This window comes from Rhamphochromis sp. 'chilingali', assembly GCF_963969265.1.
Source record: "Rhamphochromis sp. 'chilingali' genome assembly, chromosome: 12".
Taxonomy (NCBI): Eukaryota; Metazoa; Chordata; class Actinopteri; order Cichliformes; family Cichlidae; genus Rhamphochromis; species Rhamphochromis sp. 'chilingali'.
The window spans coordinates 35991829-36013368 of record NC_137939.1 but is presented as its reverse complement, the minus strand read 5'-3'; the positions used below and the strand labels follow the sequence as shown (position 1 = coordinate 36013368).

Below are 21540 nucleotides of genomic sequence, written 5' to 3'. Positions count from 1 at the left end.
CGTGGAACATCCAGTGAATCAAACTTCTCTGTAACAGAACCGCTACCAAAGCTTCAGTAGAAATTTCCAAAGTAATAATACACAAATGAGTGTAATAAATACAACAAGGACAGAACCACAGTCAGAATATAGAGAAGAAAGGAAGTGAACAGTTTATGGGTCGACCCTGCTGTCCCCGCCAAACCTGAATGTTTCATAAGAGTCGACATGAAAAGCTGCTGACAAACACTGGCGTTCGTTTCCTGCTGAATCGTCCAGCAGGGGGCAGCAACACCATGACCAAGGTCACCCTTTGGCCTCGGCTGTATTTTCCATCACGTTCCAAGAAAATGTTCCTTGAAAGCTGCAGGACATTTCCAAGAAAGCCAAACAGCCTGCTGTCAACTGTAGGAGAAAAGCAGCTTCTCAGTGGGTGAAAAAACCCTGGTTCATTCTGTTTCTTTTACACATCAGCTGTTTGTTTCCAGTAGAAACGCCTTCTGCCAAGTGTGACACTTTTATTATGCAGTGAGAAAACTGACAGCAGCTCCCATCTCATGTCTACAACATCTACGTACTGCAGAGATCTCAGCCAATGCTGAAACAAGGCTGAGCTGTACTATCACGTAATACCACTTTGATCCACAGCCGTGAATCAGCGTTAACATCTGTACAGTAGTGTTTCTTTCACAGTCATCACAGCTTTCTGGTAAAACATCGCCACCTTGTGGTGAAAGTTTTCATTAACATTTTTTCCCAAAAAACAATTCCTACAAATAACCAGAATCCAAGAAATGCTCCAAGATTTCTGCAGCAACTACGACCACCTCCAGCGCCCCCTGCTGCCAGCTTCAGCCTAGAGAATCCTCATCTGAGGTTTGGTTTGTTTCAGATGGAGAGCAGCAGGTTTACAGCTGAACAACATCTCATTACTCACTACACTGACACCACGGCACAGTTTGCATGCCAACACTCTACAAGGAGCATGCTGTGGACGGGCCGAATGAACCGAGCTTCAGAGACGGGAAAGAGAGGAGACTGTGGAGGTAACAGGCAGACTTCAGGATGTTTCGCTAAATTATCTGGAAAAAAATCTCTAAGTTGTTTTTACACTTGAAGCTCAGGCAAAACAAATTGTACGGCCACAGAAAATCCCGTTTAAACATCAGCAAAACAGCATCGGACGAAACCAGCTCAAAGTTCAGTCCCACTGACCTTCATGTTTTAATGTGTTTACTGAGCTGTACGAGGACCCGGCTTCATGGTGCACGCTCACAAACACCGAGGGAACCATTTAGGGAACCGCAGCTCGCGATGCCGTTTTTTGTCGTTAAACCAGGTCAAACTCGCGTCACAGATCTTCTGTCAGTGCGATTACAAAAATACATCTGGGTCGGAAGCACATCCACTTTGTAATGGGCACCAAAGAAGGGTTCATTTAAGAAACGAGCTTCATATCAACCAACACCACCAGCAAAGATAAACAAAATATTGATTATATAAGAGTAATGACTAAAAGAAGAAATCAGGAGTGAGAAAGGAGCAGTGAAGGAACACAACAGCTGTGTATACATACAAACCGACTGACCTGTGTGCAGTAACGCCTACAGAGCGCAGGAAAAAGGAGCCAACATGGCGGCAGCTAACACCGAAATGTTTATGACATCATTCAACGAACCCTAAACTCACAGGGAACAAATTTAGAGAACAGGCAGCTGGAAGTGAAGCTTTTGAGGGCTTTCTATTTTCAGGAAAAACATTTACAACTAAAAGAAAGGAAGGATCTGATTGGACGAGAGAACTGCAGGTACACAGAGGAAACGGGAACAGTCCTATGCAGTCATTTCAACGGTGTGTACTGCAGTGTTGTCAGGCTCGGCGCAGTTGGCGCCCTCGTTGGTGGTGCTGCGGCTCCGGACGCCGTCTGTGGAGCCCACGCTGGAGGCCGAGTGAGTCCTGGAGCGAACCAGCCGGGTCATCCCCGCCGTGGGCACTGAGGGGGCGACACAGATGAAAACGCGTTAGTGACAGAGTAACAGAGGGCGGAGCCAGCGAATGTATGAGCGGAGGCTGATTTGAATCGTCCGCGGTGAGCCGAGCCGCTGGATTCAAATCTGATGACAGTCTGTTCACACTGAAGCTTTGTCCTGTCATGCGTGACGCTCACTTTACACACAGACGAAGAGAAGCCGCTGTAACACTCAGGCCTTCTGCACAACAGGAAGTCCACGTGTTCTGCTTTCACCCCACTGCTCTCATTGTCCGGACGGATGACTACTTTTCAGGAGGACACGACTCGAAGCTAATGGTCCAGTGTGTGGGCTCCCTCTGCACGCTCCCTCATCTAAACACAAGCCCCGCGAATGGTTCAGGTGCAGACTATCACCTGCAACACATCCTGACCAACTCTCCAGCCCTCTGTTCATGTGAGAAAACTCACTTCGACTTAAGCGAACACAGATCCATCTGACTGAGTCATGATTGTCCTGCTCTGTCTCTTCTCTGAGTGTCCCGGTGTTATGATTAAACTGTGTTAAAAGTGACACTTTCAGAGGTACTTCGTTTTGTGCAGCATGTTTCTGAAGTGCTGAGGTTTGTACAGCAGTGGAAACAAAGCAGAAGAGTTCACAGGAATTGTTGGATTCCTGCGGTGGGACAGGTGTGTTCTCGGCCTCATAGCTTTCTCATGTCACAGTGTTTTCAGCCTTTCAGACACGAGCAGCAGCTCAGAGTCGAGCCCGAGAGCCGACAGTGTGAACAGAGAGATGTGCTGGCATGCAGCGCAGCCTGCTGGTCGCTCACTGCAAAGAAAGAAAAACGTCAGCGTGATCAGCTGATCGACAGCATGCACACACATATGAGGGGGAGGACGATGGAGAGGACGAGAGGGGTTCAGATTCTGGTTGGAATCCTGATACCTGATTGGCTGCTGATGTGGTGTAAAGCAACATGAGGGACTGGAGGAAAAGAACAACAGAGAGAAACAGGAACAGAGAGGAAGGAGGGCAGGGTGAGAAACCAACATGCTGTAGTTTAATATCACACACACACACACACACACACACACACACACACACACACACACACACACACACACACACGTATCAGGTGTGTGTGTTTACAACAAATCCTAAGGCAGGTCATGCTGTGCAAACTGTTACTTACACAGAAAATCTAGTGAAGCTGAGCTACAGACGGACAAACAGACAAAGACACGAGTGTGAGGGCACCACACGCTGCGTTAGTCCTGCAGGAGGAAATGTCTACAAACGTAACGCACAACCACTGTGGGCGTGTGCAGCTAGCCAAGACCTGTAAACGTGCTGCCATCAAATTGATGGTGAAGAGGAATGTGGTGCTGCTACGGCTGCCAGCAGACTGCTGAGGTCGCCCGTAGTTTGTCTGCAAACACTCGCTCACTGCTCTCTAAGTAGTAATGAAAGTGAAAAACACAAACTGGAAACGGCTCACTTTCAAAGTAAAAGTTGTGCTCCAGCAAAACAGCTAATATGTTTCAATGTGTACCTTTACTTTAAAAGCAAGCATTCTGCATTACTGGTGATGTCACTTTTTCCTGAACTGCGTGTCTGAACTGCTTTACAGACGCGTCGGCGTCTTCCATATAAACTACAGGCGACTGTGGCCATGTGACCAAAGTGATCACAAAGAGATTTTTGGTACAGCACCGTCGTTGTGACCAGTTTCACCCGGCGACAGCCAGCAACTGCAGGAACCACTGGCCAGCTGCTCGTAGAATTCATATGTTTTTACACTGAATACAGTGCACAACTCTCGGGTAATGTGCAAACCATAAACCAAAGCTGAGATCATACTTAACAAACTGTTAGATGCTTTTCATTCAGTATTAAGGGGAGTCATGAAATGGTACTCACTGTAACCCATCCCCTGCACAAAGTACTTGAAGGCCTCGGCTAGTTTTCCAGGCTGGTGAAAAACAAAACACAAATTTCCTCAATTTGACACAATTACTAACAACTACAAACATTAAAGTTGTATTAAGTTTCAAAACTTCAAATATGAAGGACAAATCCTGGTCCTAATCTTTATTACAACAGGATTATTTTCTTATTATTACAACATGGTGGAGGAGAAGGAACAAGCAGGGAGTTGCTGAGGCTCACCTGAACCACCTGAGGAAGTCCTCCACAGTCTGCCATCTAGTGGAGACACAAAAAAACATCATGGGGATAAAACAGCGACCCTTTAAACCAGGGGTCTCAAACTCCAGTCCTCGAGGGCCGCTGTCCTGAAACCTTTCCATGTGTCCCTGTTGCAACACACCTGAATACAATTAGTAGCTCATTAGCAAGAGTATAGAACTTGACTGCATGCTGAGGTGGCAACCCCTAACATTCATTCACTCATGAGCTGCTGTAACATGAATCAAATGACTGAATTGCCTCCTCAGCATGCAGTCAAGTTCTATACTCTTGCTAATGACATACTAATTGTAGTCAGGTGTGTTGCAACAGGGACACATGGAAAGGTTTCAGGACAGCGGCCCTCGAGGACTGGAGTTTGAGACCCCTGCTTTAAACGCTACGATGACCAAAACTAACAAGCGCATTAAAGTCTAGGTTTGTAAGGCTACGTTCACACTGCAGGTCTTAATGCTCAATTCCGATTTTTTGATCAAATCCGATTTTTTTGTCTGCTCGTTCACACTACAAATAAAATGCGACAGCAAACGCGCTCTAGTGTGAACTCTCAAAGCGGCCGCATGCGCAAAAGAAGACGTCACACACAACGCGCTCTGTTTAGACCCAGAGCAAACAGTATGTTTGACTGATGGCCCTTAATATAAAGACTTTGGACTTCATGTTTCCCAATTTTTGCTTTAAGTTATTTTGTTATTTACATAATAATGTAAATAACCTAATAATGATCCTTATTGCTGTTTTAGAGGAGCGGTGCTTCAAAGGATAGCTGCAGATTTCTGTCAGAATCTGCAGGTTATGCAGTACAAATAAAATGTTCACGTTTCTCCAACGTTGTCTTCCCAGCACTTTCACCAGATGGCCAGGAAGCGTTCACGATGTCTTCTCGGGCGCTTCTCTGGCGCTGATAATTAGCATCTGTCTTGTGTCAGTGACGTAAAAGACGGATTTAATGCGACTTGACCGTTCACACAGCAGTCGCTTTCTAAAACATCGGATATGTATCGGATTCAGGACCACATACGAAAGTGACCCAGATCGGATTTGAAAATATCGGATTTGTGCCGTTCACACTGTCATAGTATGATCGGATATGGGTCGCATAGGGTCAAAAAAATCGGATTTGATGCGCTTTCGCCTGCAGTGTGAACGCAGCCTTAGACATACAGAGACTCTTTTAAACAGTCTGAACAAGTCTGAGAAATATTTATTAAGCAGATTAATTTTTGGATATTCAGATCACATTTCAATAATCCCTCATCAGTGGTGGTAGAGTATGATGGGAAGAAAGATTAAATTAACCCCCATGAAAATCCCACTTTCACGATAAATTCATAGAAACAAAGACAAACAATTAAAAGTTAAATTCTAAACTCAGAAAGTCAAACCGTGTCATCCGCCCACCCAGCGGGGTGAGCGGATGACCTTTTAGCCTTTTACAGCTGAAGGACAAAAATTAAAAATCCAGATCTGTGGAGGGTGGGAGTTTTAAAGGGTGCAGGGTATTTATTATGATATATGAGACTCTATTAGAAACATAAATACTGTGCAGCCTAACATAACAGTACTGATATGGTTAGCTGTGCAGTTCAGACCATCCAAGATGTTTGTGTTTCAGCTGCAGTGAGTGAAATTCGGGTGTTTTTATGGGTCCCTTACTTGGTATGTGTACGCTGATACATGTGTTGCATCCACATAGTTTACGACTGCAGCTAATCCAACTAACTAGCCCCCCCACCCCAGGTGACATCAGGTTTCATAAATAAAATGATGAGTAGAGACGGTACCTTGAGCAATGTGGTCTTGGTGGGATTCATTCTGGAGTTACACTCCACCTGCAGAGCGCACAGACAGTGTTCACTAGAATGTGACATCATTTACTGGCTGTTGTCATGGAAACAGGGCAGCCACTCACCACGACATCAACGGCAGGCGACGAGTCCCCGACGACCAGCAGAGTGGGACACCTGAGAAACGAGCACGCCGAATAACGGAACGAGTCACATGACCGTCAGACATGTTGAACGAGGTGAAAGAAGACGAAGACATACCTGACGGTGGTGGCTGTGTTCTCATTCAGACCAGAGACAGGACGCTCCATCTGCAGCTCGGCGCGACTAACACACACACACACACACACACACACACACACACACACACACACACACACACACACACACACACACACACACACACACACACACACACAGTAAGGCAGTGAAGTGGACACAGTGAGCTGCAGCATCAGTGAGTCTGGGATTTTCTTTCTTTGTAAGGAGCTCGGATCAGATCGAAGCAACGATAAAACCAATGAAAATCTGAAGCTTTCTGAAGGGTCCTTCAGCCTGTTAGCACTCTGCACTGAAACTTGATGTGAATAATGATTTGCTCACACCTGTGATGTGAGGATGTCTGTTCTGCCACCTGAGCTGTCAAAACACATGTGTCTTCTTCCTAAAGATCAGCACAGCTCTTATTTCCAGCTCCCGTCCGCTGTCACTGATGATGATTACAGGGGCTTGAAAGCAAAGCTGTCAGTGTGCGCTCTGCAGCCTGCTCTCTGTTAAACACTGTTTCTCAGATAATTACGGAGCATTTTGTTGCCCTGAAAGATGAAATTAGTCCAAACAACCTCAGTGTTTGGGTCAGGGTGCTTCTGAAAAATGAAGCATCACTTTAGCTTCAGATCGAGCTCTGAAGCAGGAAACATCCAGGTTTCCACCACATAAACCGACAGCTGTGGAGGACGATTTGAGGCGAGGATTAATCGCATTTATAAATTGCATTTATTCATCACATCCACAGTGTTCAGTGTCCTACCTGCTGTAGCTGTTGTAGAACATGGCCAGGTTGTCCTGTGGTATATCCTGAGAGATGTGGAGTCGATACGTCTGGATTATTTCCTTGTTCTCTGTTAACTCGTCCTAAACACACACACACAGGTTTCAGTGGTGGTTAACCACAGCTTAGAGTCATACAGAACGAGCCTGCAGTGCCTGCTGTCCTCACAGTGCTGAAGTGATGCCCCATGATGATGTCCACCAGGTTGCTTGTCCAGCCGCTCAGCTGCAGGAGACAAAAGACGAACAGACAAACTGATTCTTGGTGTTCGGCTGACAGTTTAAATGATGCTGTCTCTGTTCACACGCAGTGACTAACTGTAAGGACAGTTGAACTCTGGAGCTTGCAGACAGACCTGAGCTCGTTCAGAGCTCGCCTGCAGATGTGTCTTTCTGCTCCGTATTCTCACTCACTCGACCCGCTCTCTGCGGTTTAGACGAGGATGCTGCCTGAGCACAGCTGAACCTCTCACTGTGCATCCATCGAATAATTACCGCTCGGACATCACACAGACTTTTTGTGGCAAAAAAACCCAAAAACACCTTAATAATAATTTTCTCAAAACTGAGCATGGTGACAGTTTTCTGTGCATCCTCTTGGTAAATATTATATGGCACGTGCCACTTTAGCTGCTTCAGCCTGCTTTCAGTTGCTGCTGGCTCTGCAAGCCACTCTGCAAGCCACTTCCACTGCAGCTTCTCAATTTCATGCTTTGCATCCTCTCACTTTTTTCTGTGTGGGTCTTAGTACTGCACTCTCTTCCTTTTGGCTTTACATGCATGCACATGGAAAAGTGGTGGTGAGAACATTTCTTTCAAACCATTACCGATAAGAAAGTATCTGAAGTTGACTTTTAGTTCAATACAATTAACAAACTTCCTCTTTGTTTACTTTCTTCTTTTTCAAAAGATGCAAACTTAAAAAAAACAAATCATACGTATTCATTTTATCCTGGCTCCACATTTCTCCATCTGCAGATGTTTAAGGACAGCTGGAGTCGGTATCCAGAGTTTGTGTGTGTGTGCGTGCGTGTGTTACCTTGGAGGCAGCCCAGTCGATCCAACCCTTGGCACACGGGTCAACGTTAATCAGAACTAAACCCTCCACCAAACTGGGCTCATTCAGCTGAAACACGACAACAACCGTCATCAGTTACATCATCTTCATCATCATCATCATCAAGACTGAAAACCAGCGACCCTCCTGTCCCTCCTGTCCCGTCCTCTTTGCTACTTACTGCCAGTTTGGTGAGGACGTATGCTCCGGCTCCAACGCCGATACCAATCACGCTCTTTATGCTGATGATGTCACACAGATACACATTAGGGTATGCTGTCTGTCTGAAAATTACCCATCATGCACTTGACTGAACAGAAGACGGCAGACTTACTGAAGCTGGGTCATGACAGATGGCAGCATCTCAGCCAGCTCATCCATGCTGGGATACTGGTACCTACACACACAGTCATGTTTACATCACTTCAGAGGACATCACACCCACTTGGGGACGGAGTAACTCACATCTGACACACAGATGTGTGTCAGATAGTGTGTCAGTGTCAGATAGTCTTCGTTTGTGTAGAACAGAACTTTTGAGAGACGGGGAACCTCGGGGAGAAGCTTGTAAAGAAGACAGCACTGCCACTGACTTCTATAAATAACTGACGCCTGGAGAATAGTTGAGTGGGTTATTATTTTGTCAAGACAGAGACCATCGTAGGCGGTCTGTGTGTCATTTTACTTCCAAAAGATGGAAGGTTGTCTTCAGGTTGTTTTGTTGCTTTAATTAATTTATTATCAGCAACAATATAAAATTATGCACAAAAGGAATTACTAATGTAAAAAAAACAACTTGGTTTTGTTTATATATGTTTATATATAAACAAAACTCCAAAACACATTTCTAGCTTTAACTGAACTTCAAAACAGAGCTACTAGATCACTTAAATTACACAACTGAAAGCATGTGTGTATTGTTTGTGTATTTATACACAAGCACTCATATTTATTCAAATAATTTTAAAAAAGTTCATTTACCTGTTACTACCACACAACAAATCTGGTCGTTGGTACTTCTTGGCTTGTGTAGCCACCAGGTAACAAAAGCTCAACACTGCCCCCTAGCATCCTGGAGCACTTCTGTTGTGTTTTGTACGTGTTTTGTATGTAGGGGCCACCGTAAATATACTTTTATTTATTCGAATAAATCATATAATACAAAAACCAACTATTTACATTTTAACTTTTAACTATTTAAATTTTCAGCTTTTTCCTTTTAAACAAATTTAAAGTGAAACAACACAAAACACTGCAAACACAACACAATTAAATATAAATTAAAATATGAAAACAAAAAGAAGATGCACATTCTCTGTCATATGGACCTGCATGAATAAACTTTCTGAATCCTTTATCATCCACAGCTGTAAATAGTTGTGGATGATTACTATACCTTTCTAATGTGACGTTGTTGTCCCTGGCTCTCTCTCTCTCCCTCCCGCTCTGTTCCTGTGCTACTGAGTGTAACTACCGCCCCTCCCCCCTCTGCCCAGCGCAAAGCACAAGGCTCACGTGCTGAGTGAAGCGGAAAAAAGTGAGAGAGAGAGAGAGGAAAAAAACAAACCACGGCTCCCAATAAGGAGCCGGCTTGCGTCGTTCACTTTGAAGATCTGGCTCCAAGAGCAGTGTCGTTCGCGACCGACACATCACTAACCAACATTTTAAGCGCTGTTAGAAAATCATCTTTCTTTGTTAGATTTAGTCTGCTGCTGTTTACTTTGTAGGTCATTATTTGTTGTCACTACTACTATACCAGTTTGGATGAATTATTATAAATTATTTTCAACATTTTCTTTGTGTAATGTAAACCCACTACATAATATAAAGTCATTTTTATTGCCTGAAAACAAGAGAAAACAAAGTTCTTGCTGAAATAAAGAACTGGCATTCATCACAGGCCACATTAACCCTTCCACACAGTCAGTCCTGCAGCACTTTGTTCTACAGCTTTTCCCCATCATGCACACACTGATGGATGCATCAGGAACGTGGCTCAGCATCCTGCCCCATCCAAACCTGCTTTAACTGCAACCAGTGGACAGTTAAAGCAGTGCAGCGATCATAATATCCAGTGCTGTGAAAATCATTCTTATCAGATGTAATCGTATTCATAACAACAAACTGCTTCTGCTGTCACAGTGTACAGCCGCTGTGGGTGGATTGTCCGAGCTGTGTTTCCACACACCAGCAGAAGCTGCTACTGCACAGCTGAAGGTGGGAACAATCACCGTCTGACACCGTCTGTCTCTCTGCTTTATTATTTACAAATCTGAGTGGAAAATTAGAAGATTGTGAAGAAGCATAATCTACACAATAGCTCTGCATAGATTTAGGGTCCAGTGTTAACGTGACACTTACTAATGTAACCGACCACTGTAACTGTGTGTAAAGGAAGAGTGTTCTTCCTAAGCTGGTGCAGGTTTCTCTGACAGCTCCTGTTTCTGCTAACAAGTCAAAATGCTGCAAATATCAGGACACTTCAGGTTAAATACGGGTTTTTAAAAAAAGCAGCAAGCATTCCTGAAGTATGTTGTTGCAACATTATAACTGTTTTTATTAAATATAGTCTTTTTCTATTCTTTGCAGAATCTATTTTTGCATAAAGTCTTTGAGGTTTAGACTAAGATTTGAACTCCAGAAGGTTTTATTGCACAGTAACGACATAAAACTTCAACTTAACTTAATATCTCTGATATTCTGGATTCAAACAAATCTGATGCATTTTCTGATTTCAAAATAAAAATCAAGTCAATGACTAACGTCAGCTCTGACACTAAACAGAGTCCTCACAATCCTCCGAGGTAGTTTTCTTGATTTAAAAACACAGCCTCACAGAAACACAGCAGCTGTTCAATGGGGACAGTTTTGTGTTAACAGCAGATCAGCCACAAGAAAACACTGGTGAGTGTTACACCATGGAAAACGGCACCTGTGTGTGTGTGTTAATACCCAACAGAGCATGCTGAGTGTGTGTGTGTGTGTGTGTGTGTGTGTGTGTGTGTGTGTGTGTGTGTGTGTGTGTGTGTGTGTGTGTGTGTGTGTGTGTGTGTGTGTGTGTGTTTTACCCTGTAGGGAATATAGGAGCGTTCTCCTGCTGTCCCGGAGCATCAACATGCAAAACTGAGAAGTGCTGCGTCACTTCCTGCATGTCTTCAAAGTTAAAGAGGCTGTTGAAACATGACTTATCTACACACACACACACACACACACACACACACACACACACACACACACACACACACACACACACACACACACACACACACAAAGAAAACAATGTGTTGTGTTTTTGTTGTCACATAATTCGTTGCTTCATTAACCGTGTCCGTGTTTTACTCACGGTTGAGTCCGATGTCGTGGTAGGTGAGGATCGTGGGCCGGTTGCCTTTAGCGGCCCCCCTCATGGTGACGTGCAGCACGCCGTGGGCCGTCTCCACATCGTGCTCCTGAGCAGCATCGCGAACAACACACAAACCCCGCCCTGTCAGCACCGACAACAAACATGCACTGCAGCACGGAAGGGGGGGGGGGGGGGGCTCTAATATCTGGAGTCATTTTAAAACAGTAAACAAGTGTCAGCAGCTCTGAACAGATCATTCATGTTCATGTGATCAGGAACCACGCCACACGAACGCGTGGCGACTCTCAGCCTGTCACAGGCTGTGTAGGAAATCATCCACATTCATCTGGTAACAGATGGAAACACAGGCAGGCGCACAGACCTGTGAATGGATTCATGGGTGCTGTAATCTCATTACTGACTCATGGAACCACCTGACAGATCCCATTAATGGATCTCAAGTTCATACTTACTCACATGCACACACAGTTTTACATGTTTGGATCTGCGGCACAGTGTTACAGCTGTTCCTGACTTTGGGGAAACAGTGTATCTTAAAAGAATAAGAAAACACATTATGAAGCCTCTATACTGAACTGAACTCAAAAATTAGTTTTCACAGTTTTCCAATGCAACGGCTGAGTCTCTGCTTTGACAGCACGCTTTATTCAAGTGGACCTCACACGGTTCTGAGGTCCACTTCGGCGACCTCTGAACCGTCTGAGGCAGGAAGTGAATTCCCTGCAATCAGAATTAGTGGTCTCAATGCTGTTACTCATGCAGTACCATCAGAGCAGTGACAGTGAGCCCAAACACGCAGCCACAGTCATGAAGAACAGTCCTCAGACACGATAGCGCTGTACATAGACGGACGTGTTGTAAGTAACATTTTAACGGATTAATATCACAGCATGGAAAAGCAGCCAACTCCTCTCCAGCTAACTCGAGGCAACTAAAAGCAGAGAGCAAGCTACGAAGCAAACTGGCTCAGCAGCTGTAAGGTATCAGCTGGTGAAGCATGACTCCAGAGGAGCTAATGAGCAGCTGACTCACCACCCCAACTTCTAAAGAACAGAAGATCTGGTGCAGATCCAGAGAGTCAGACATCCTGACAGAGGACAGGAGGAAGAGAAAAGGTTTCAGAAAGATGGAGGTCAGCCGTGCTGACGTCCTTCAGCCTTCTGCTGAGTGAACACAGAGACGGGAAGCGGGGGTGGTATGATTGGATCAAGAGACATAATCCATGTGGTCATTGGCCGAGAAGTGGAAGGTCTTAAAGTCTAAACAGTCGAACCTGCCCTCTCTCTATCTGCAGTCCCCTTCAGCTTCAGGTACTTTATTTCTACCTGCAGGAGGTTTGATGAGAGCTCCCTCCACTCATACAAACCACACAGACGACACAGGCATACTGCAGGTGCAGCTGCCAGCTCAACAGGTGGATTTAACACCATTACCCAGAAATCAGTGGATTTATCCACCTGGCTGTTTTTAAGAAAAGCTCAGATCACTAGAAAAGAAGCAGACTCACAGCTGCACACTCTGAGTGAACCACCTGAGACGTTTGTGGAACTTTTTAATTAAACTTCATCTCCTGCTCTTGAAACTGACTAATTTAAAAGTCTGCTGAGAATTTACTGTCCTGATTAATCTTCAGTCCTCTAACAGAACACACAGACACCTGAGCCTGGACCTGTGGACCGTGCTGTTGTGCTGATTTGGGAAGTTCTAGGATTTTTTTCTCCAGATGTTGTGGAGCGCTATCTAGCAGGTATCTGTGTGATGCAGCTGTCCAGTTTATGGGTGCAGGCTGATATCCGAGCTAGCTAGAATTAGCTAATAACTTAGCACTGTGCCCACTTGACTAATTCTGATCTACAGCAAAAATACCCAGTCTGTAACCAGTGGGTGATATGAAATACACTGAATGTCATCTACTGTATTATTGGCGTTTTTATTTTTGTTTTAAATTGTGAGGAAAATGTCGATTTCCCTGACACGAACACAGCTGGGGAACAAACAGTCCGAGCAGCAGCTCACTGCTCTACATTTACCCCGTCGCTGATGCAGACTGACCTGCTGTGACGTTAATATGACAGGTCCAGAGGATCGATCCATGTGCAGTCCTGCTGACTTCAGCCTCACAGTTCTCCTCAAATATGACAGACTGGGACACTTTCCATCCATACAGTTAAACTCTGCTTGTTTGTCTTTTTTTGGACCAGCCTTTGTTTTTATTACAAGGCAGGAAGAATGCATAGTGTATTATCACATCAGCTGACATCATGCATGTCATCTCAGGATCGGTCCAAGCAGGTTTAGAAGACCCTAAACTCACACTGAGGTTGGACCAGAGGGCCACAGCTAAATCAGCTGAGAGAGTCCAAAAACTGAACAGCCCCTTTCACAGTCAAACCTTCAGATTAAAACACAAGAACTAGATCAAAGTGAGGGGGAAATAAACACTCCAAAATGAAGAAAACCTCCAGTTCTGGACAGTTAGAGTGCTGAAATAGCCCAAACACATACCACAGCTGGGTGCTGATACAAAAACAGGCTGCTCTGTAAATGCTTCCACCCCCTCTGCTTCCACGCATGTAAAGGTGAACAACAGTTCAATAAAACATGTGCCTCCATCAGCACTGCTTCTAATAATAGCTAATATTGAACGTGACTGATCAGTGTGGACTTGTTTCCTCCTAAATCGATTCTGCTCAACAACACACAGCCTGTAATTACACAAGGATGAAGTATCTCTGAGGTTTTATCCACTTCTCTCACACAGAGTCACTTTCATTCTCAGCTACAGGTTATCAAATAAACTTGTACTGTTCACTCTAAGAATTTTAAAGAAGACCCTGCTGGGGTCATTACTAAGAACTCTCACGGTTGGTGGCCGTGTTATATCTCAGAAACAGTTAAATGTTGTCCATGAATACAATATGAACAGAATTTCTGCTGATGACTCACCTGACAATCGAAATCCTGGAGATTCCTCCCATTCTGAAGAGACAGAGACAAAATTGTCACTTTTTATGTCAATCGCAGTTTCCAGGAACTGAACACAAAGACGACTGTACCTCTGTATTTTATAATTCATTTGACAGAAAATCATTTTCCTCAGAAGTAGCTTAATAAAAGTTTACAGTTTACTTCATCCAACTCCTGGACTCCAGGTCTGAGGGCACCCTGTAAGCCCCGCCCCCTCACCTGTCCTGTCAGCAGTGGTTTGATCTCAGTGAGCTGGACATCATGTAGCTCCTCCATCATAGGACAATCCACCTGTTAAAGCACACAAACAGGAAGAGGAACAGTTTGTTTTACTTGCAGTTGTCGAGACTTCTAATAAATACATATATAAATAAAAACAACGTTCCTGTTTGTTTTTGGGGGGGGGGGTCAGAAGCATAAGAGGAAGCAAAAGTAAGTAAATAAAAAACAGCTGACACTGTTTCACATCCACAACAATTTAACTTTTAAACAAACAAACATTAAGAACAAACTGTGTAGGAAGTAAAACTTGACTCATTTTACTACAGTTTATTAGCCTTTAAAACAACGAGTTCACCAAAACTAAGCCTTCTGATTCCTGTGCTGCAGGAAGGAAACCACACAGCCTCAGACCTGAAGCTGCTGGGCGTATGTGGCACATCAAGATGCTAATGTTTAATCCAATTTTATCCATGCATGTGTCTTAAAGCCCCTCAGGCCTGAACATGGCAGCTCTGTAGTTTACCTGTAACCCTTCAGGCCAACTTTACCAGCACAAAAACGTGAAACTTTCATATCCAGCTTTGAAAGTAGACTCAAAGAAACAGCCCGCTGTGCCAAAGCCTTGACCCCTTTGTTCTTTGTCGGCAGCTTCTCTTTACACTGACTGGAGACGTACCCAGTTTCTCAACTAGCTTGGAAATTCTCTTCAGCATCAACTTTCATTTTTGCTGCACTTTCTGTTGGCTGCGCCCGTCTCTTTAGTTTGCCCTGCGTGGACTGCAGCACTACAGCTACAACTCCACTAAGAAACTTCGGACACGCATGTTTTTAAGATAAAGATTTGCTAAGAGCTGAATTTGGTTTCAGTTGGTACATGTGAGCTAAATGAGCACATAAAATGTTAGAACAGACTCACAAAGAATTTAAAGAGTTTCAAAGTTTTAATTCAATGGATTTTATAAATGAGTGCTGGCATTAAAGTTTATGATCCAGCAGCTGTGAAGATCTCACAGGTGTGACTGTCACAAGTATTTAACGATGACAGTTTTCTTCCTGAAGGTTTCCTTTAATACAGACAATTTCATTTTTGTGAATGTGTTTCCATGACGTGTGTGAGTGTGGAACAGATATGTTTCATCATGTAATAAAACAGTTGTGAGAACATTGTTTTCTTCTTTTTTGATGTCTTATTCATGACACAATTATCTAATTTATTTTCAAATTAACTTGGTTAATTTCAATGGAATTAAAAATAACATTTTCATGACTATTTTAAAAACAATATTATAAATGAAATACCTAATACCATGATGCATGAGAGTGGAGGTGGAGCTCTATCAGTGGAAGAAACACTTCCTCACCCATCTAAGTGAGCTCCTCAGTCCCAGCCAACAGCAGTACAGTTGTCCACTAACCAACAATGGGCCGTGAGCTCATACAAACTAATATAGCGTACACGGTTATGTACCAAAATCAACACTGCAAATTAGGGCTGGGCCATATTATACCGTTCACGGTAATACCGGTACAATGTTAGGCAACGATAAGAAAATAAAATATCGCGATAGAATATGGGTAAAACTTGCATGTGCAGTGCCTTTGTCTTCATACGCACGTGGCCGAAAAGCATGGCGGCGACGGAGAATGAGGGACAGCGGATCGTTGAGTGAAACCGATGAACCAGAATTGTTTGTAAAAATGCTGCAACTTCAGTGATGTGGAACTGGTTTGGTGTTTGTCCGTCAGATACACAAGAAAGCACTTTTTTTTGTAGAACATGCAAGCGGCCGTCGTTATTGCCGTATTTGTCGGACTAAGGCGCTCGTAAATCTGGGAGTAATCTGGGTCCAAAACGCCGTCCACTTCAGGTCCCAAAGTCAAATGATCACTGCAGCATCACTGAGCGTTAAAAACTGTCTAAATTCTTTCATCTTTAATAAAAGGATCAGCATTGCTGCTTTGCCAGCCAGGTGTAACTATGAAGTTTAGCATCCAGGCATCCATCAAAACAAAATTTATTACATTTAACGGAGTTAGAAGTTAGCAGGAAACTAGCGGAAGTTAGCTCGCTAGTTTCGCTATTTACCTAAGCATGATATAGCATGTTCTGACTGAGAGATTTCTGAAAAAATTCAAACGTACAGCTCTGCTCCTCTCTCTGACTTCCAACATAAATGAAGACAGAAAACTAAACAGCAGTGACGTTTGTAGGGTTACTGAAGTTGGACTAGCTGGTATATAATGTGCTGTAAATGGACCAAACTTCAGTCAGGAGAACAACTGAGATAATCCATCCACAATACAAGGTTAGTCATTAATATACTGCAACAACATGGGAATAGAGCAGCTGTGATAGAATACAGCATTAATGAATCAATGGTACAGAAGTGGAGGAAGCAAGAAGAATGAGTTGAGTAAAGTTTGATTTATCTGACTGCTTTGTTTTGCTTAATGTGTCTTATAATCCCGAGCACCTTATAGTCCGAAAAATACATATTTGACTTTTTTATTTGGCACACTGCACTTAATGTAGCAAAGCACCTCTTTTTAACTTTAGTGGATACTATACATGGTGAACTCAGGATATGCCAGCCCATTTCTACTGGAAATGCCTTGCTTTTCAGCAAGGAATTTGCATTTGCACTGTTACATTTTTATATAGCTTTAATGCACATAAAAAACAGCTGCTTGTTTAAATGAAAATAAATGGATGGGGTTTTTTGCGCTAGTAAAGTCGTGGACTTGTATCTTGTCTCGCATAAATTATATCGTCAGTTATATCGTTTCAAATATATATCGTGATAAATATTTTTGGCCATATCGCCCTGCTCTACCGTAAATCACATATTGGGTAAACCAAACAACCAATTTAGAGGAGAGCAGAACACAGAAATCATCAGGCTGGGACTCGTCAGTCAATTTAACACCTGCAAGCCAGTGTGCAGGTGTTAAACCAACACAGAGGAACGTTGGTTTAAACAGAGAATCAAGGATGACGCTTACGTGAAAAGGAAAAAGAAACATCTCTGAAATGAGGAGGAGGTCTTAGAGTACATCTTTCACCATCTTAGCAATGTAGGATTGCATATTAACAATCCTACATTGCTAGTAAATAATGCTAGTTCCAGTAACCACACAACTGCACCGTTTGTTGGGGAAACCTGCAGTCGGCTCAGAGTGCAGAGGTCACCCGGACAAGCGACGAAACACCCCTCCCACCCAAAATCACACATCCAGATGAATGGAATCGACTTTCACTAATACCAGAAAATGTCATGGTGTGAATTAATTTGATTTCCATTGGACCGACATTCTATCCTTCCATCCATCCGTGGATGGATGAACCTAGTCTCTGTGCCTCTGTCACAGTCTACCTGTGGGACAATTCACCCTGTGTAATCCAACTGTGTGACTCTAATGGAAACAGTGATCTCTGGCTGGAAGTAAGCCATCCTCCTGTGTGTGTGTGTGTGTGTGTGTGTGTGTGTGTGTGTGTGTGTGTGTGTGTGTGTGTGTGTGTGTGTGTGTGTGTGTGTGTGTGTGTGTGTGTGGGCAGACAGCTTGGGTAACAGTGTTTCAGCAGAGTGGTTTGGATGGATGTTGAGCTTCCTGTGGGCACTTTGGCTCCAACCCAAACACACAATCGGCGTGCGAGTCAGATGGAGCTCAAACTGAAAACAAAACGAGCTCAATCCCAAACCCAAACATGAACGGTACAGAAATTAAACTGATCTTTTTTACAATTAGATTTTACTCTTATTATGCGGCACTGAGGTGAAACAGATTTATGCGTCTTCTAAAAGAAAATGTCTTCTCAGGACCGGGGATCAGAGACCAGGGAGGATGACTGTTTCTATGCAGTAGTTGAGGCTCCTTTTGAACATTTGCAGCAACCTGATATGAGACACGCGGCGAATCCAAAAACTACACCTCAACTTAGACATGCTGCAGTTTTTATTTTAACTACCATTCTGAGGAAAAATATAGACATTACCTATTATATCAAAGTTATATCAAAGTCCAACAAGAGCTTGAATTCAGTGCAAAATTAAAATTCAAAATTAGTGTAAAAATCCATCTGATTTCAACATGATTTATTTCAAATGTGGCTCATCACAGCACGCTTTTAGAGCTCATCTGGCTGAGAATGATGGGCCTAGCATATAAAAGCCACTATGTGATGAGCTGGGAGTGAGAATCTGGGTTTGTGTCCACCCCAGGCTCTTTGCTGCATCCACAGTCTGCAACAAAACCGATGACCTGATTGTCCAGGCCCAATAAAGCTGACTGGCCAGCCATTGGTCTGTTCCTGCCACTGATGCTGTTTCCAATCAGCAAACAGACTGGTACAACCCTGACTAAACAACAGTTTTTCTTTCCTGATGGTATCTCAGTGTTGTATTAAGGCAGCGTGTGAGGCAACTGAAACACAGAGGCTGTTATTAGTGGTGTGGTAAACACAAGTGAAGGTGTCTGTGGTGACGGTTTCATTCATGTGTCTAAAAATGGAGTGCAGACTTTAAAATGTGTTTCGCAGCACACCTGTGACTAAAACAGCAGCACAGATGGTGCTGTGGTAGTTTATGGTGAGCTGATGCCTCTTCTCTCACAGCAAGTGGCAACGAGGCGGAGCCACGACGGAGGCGGCGAGCCCAGGTGGAGTGAAAGAAAAGGACTCAAAGCAACAGCAGCACCACTCGTCACTGTGATTAAAAGCTCAGTGGGGGAAAAGCCATTAAGAGTCCTTTAATAAACCGTGTGATCAACTGAAATATGAAGAAGTGACTTTTCGAGCCGCTCCTGTCTACCACAGGTTTGTTTAACACAGAAACAAAGAACAGGTTAAATAAGTTTATGCTAAACTTTGCTATCCTCTCAGTTTCTAGCAGCGATGCCTGCAGCATGAGAGCGAGGCTGAGCATTGCCGCTCCTACATTAAAGCTCAAGGTACCAGCAGTACAGTAAAAATTTGTGTTTCATTTATTCGCAGCTTCAGTTTTTATTTCTCTTATTATTATTTTTTACATGTTTCTGTGATATAGTGACTGTAGAGGCTTATATCAGCTTCTGGAGATTCATCCCTGCCTCCCAGTCTGTGGGCTTCTGCTTGTCCACCTGCTTTTTAAGGACTGACCAACGAAATAGGTTCTAAAAGACCAATTCAAAATTCCCGATGACCCAAGAGATATATGGTGATCTTATTATTATATTATTACTATTATTAGACTGTGAAACTGATAAGAAAGCTGTGCTGTGAGCCTAACACAGGAGTCCTTAAAGTCATCATATATTTGCTCTTTTAGTGCCTTTGTGTGCGTTTCTGTAGCTCTTCATCTACAGATTCATACATGGTCTCATCCTACACCATAGGTGTCAAACTCTGGCCCACGGGCCAGATTTGGCCCGCAGCCTAATTACATTTGGCCCGCGAAGCCATACCAAATTATTATTAGAGCTGGCCTGCTGGTATTATACAGCTAATATATATATCGTTTAGTATTAAGCTTTGCTTGTTCCATAATCAGTTTTTCAGCAAAACTTGTTTGAGTCCAAAAGAAAAGATTTATTCTTAAATCTGGAGGAAGATTTTTTTCCTCCATAAATATTAATGTTAGCCCGCGACCTTGTTCCAGTTTTGAATTTTGGCCCACTGTGTATTTGAGTTTGACACCCCTGTCCTACACATTAATATTTATCGGTGATTCTTGCAGGGTTTATGAAAATGCTGTTGAAACACATTTAATGGCCATAAATCTCAGGAACCCGCACAGACATTTGTTATGTCAGATAACACAGACCCTCTGCCTTAACTGTATATAGAACAGCCCCATTTAAGCCAGGAACCTCAATAAAGAAATCAATAAAATTGATTGATTATGCCCAGACTATAAACAAATGGAATGAACTGCAGCTTTATATCAGAAGGGGCTGAAAACGAGCTGATAAAATCAAAGGTAAATGATCAGGACGTGCGGCACTAGCAAAAGTGAGGAGACTGACATCATGAGCGGATTTATTTAATCCCAGCTCTATAAACAAGCCTCATCACGACGTTCTTGTAAACGCCTCAAACAGCTACGCACCTGCCGACATCCATCCGACTAATTAACGTGTAACAACAATAGATGCGAGGCTGGGCTGAACGGGATGTACCGAGGCTGTCCGCCCACACGCCCACACACACAGTGGCAGGAGTTATACTGTGGAGGATCTTTAACGTTTAACGTTAATGAGCGCGGATGCTAAGCCGCAGACCGACCGTTGCTACGTTACCGACACACACCTGTTACCAAACACACCGCCGCCATGTAAGCTAGTTCTCCGAGCTAATAACCTCCACCACTAACTAGTAAGAGTTAACACTGAAACTAACCCGCTCATTTACCCGTTAACTGGTTAATTATCCTGAAGAGCAGTCATTAGTTCGTGCCGAGCCGAGTCGGACCAGACGCTACTCACCGTGTATTGTTAACGCCGGAATCTGCTCAGGTTACCGGTTTAATCCAGCAGCCTGTGACCGTTTCAACGTCAAAGACAGCCGTTAAGATCGACGTGGTCGCGAGGATCCTCTCTCACTGACTGAGCTCGCAACCAGCAGCACGCGGACAGTCCGGGGCGGAGCTACGTCAGCGTAAACAACAGGTCACGAGATCAGCCGCCATATTCTCAACAGGTGTCAAAATTTTCCACGAGCACCAGAAGCTTTGTTTCTGATATATATATATATATATATATATATATATATATATATATATATATATATATATATATATATATATATATATATATATATATATATATATATATATATATATATATATATATATATATATATATATATATATATATATATATATATATATATATATATATATATATATAGCGTATAGCAGCTGGATAGCGTAGTGGTTAGACTACACGCCTTTGGAACAG

General features: G+C 43.4%; 1 protein-coding gene across 1 annotated transcript; it reads right to left on the bottom strand.

The window, feature by feature from the left end:
- Positions 1-669: 669 nt before the first annotated feature.
- LOC308407219 (protein NDRG3-like) lies at positions 670-21213 on the bottom strand. Its single transcript, XM_080898754.1, has 16 exons — positions 21067-21213; positions 14605-14676; positions 14365-14397; positions 11398-11503; positions 11123-11243; positions 8389-8451; positions 8236-8296; positions 8037-8123; positions 7167-7223; positions 6978-7081; positions 6209-6274; positions 6073-6124; positions 5945-5992; positions 4122-4157; positions 3873-3924; positions 670-1972 (listed from the first exon to the last, which is right to left on the bottom strand). The coding sequence occupies exons 2-16, from the start codon at positions 14662-14664 to the stop codon at positions 1812-1814; spliced, it is 1107 nt and encodes a 368-aa protein (XP_080754880.1). The 5' UTR covers positions 14665-14676; positions 21067-21213; the 3' UTR covers positions 670-1811.
- Between the last annotated feature and the right edge of the window lie 327 nt (positions 21214-21540).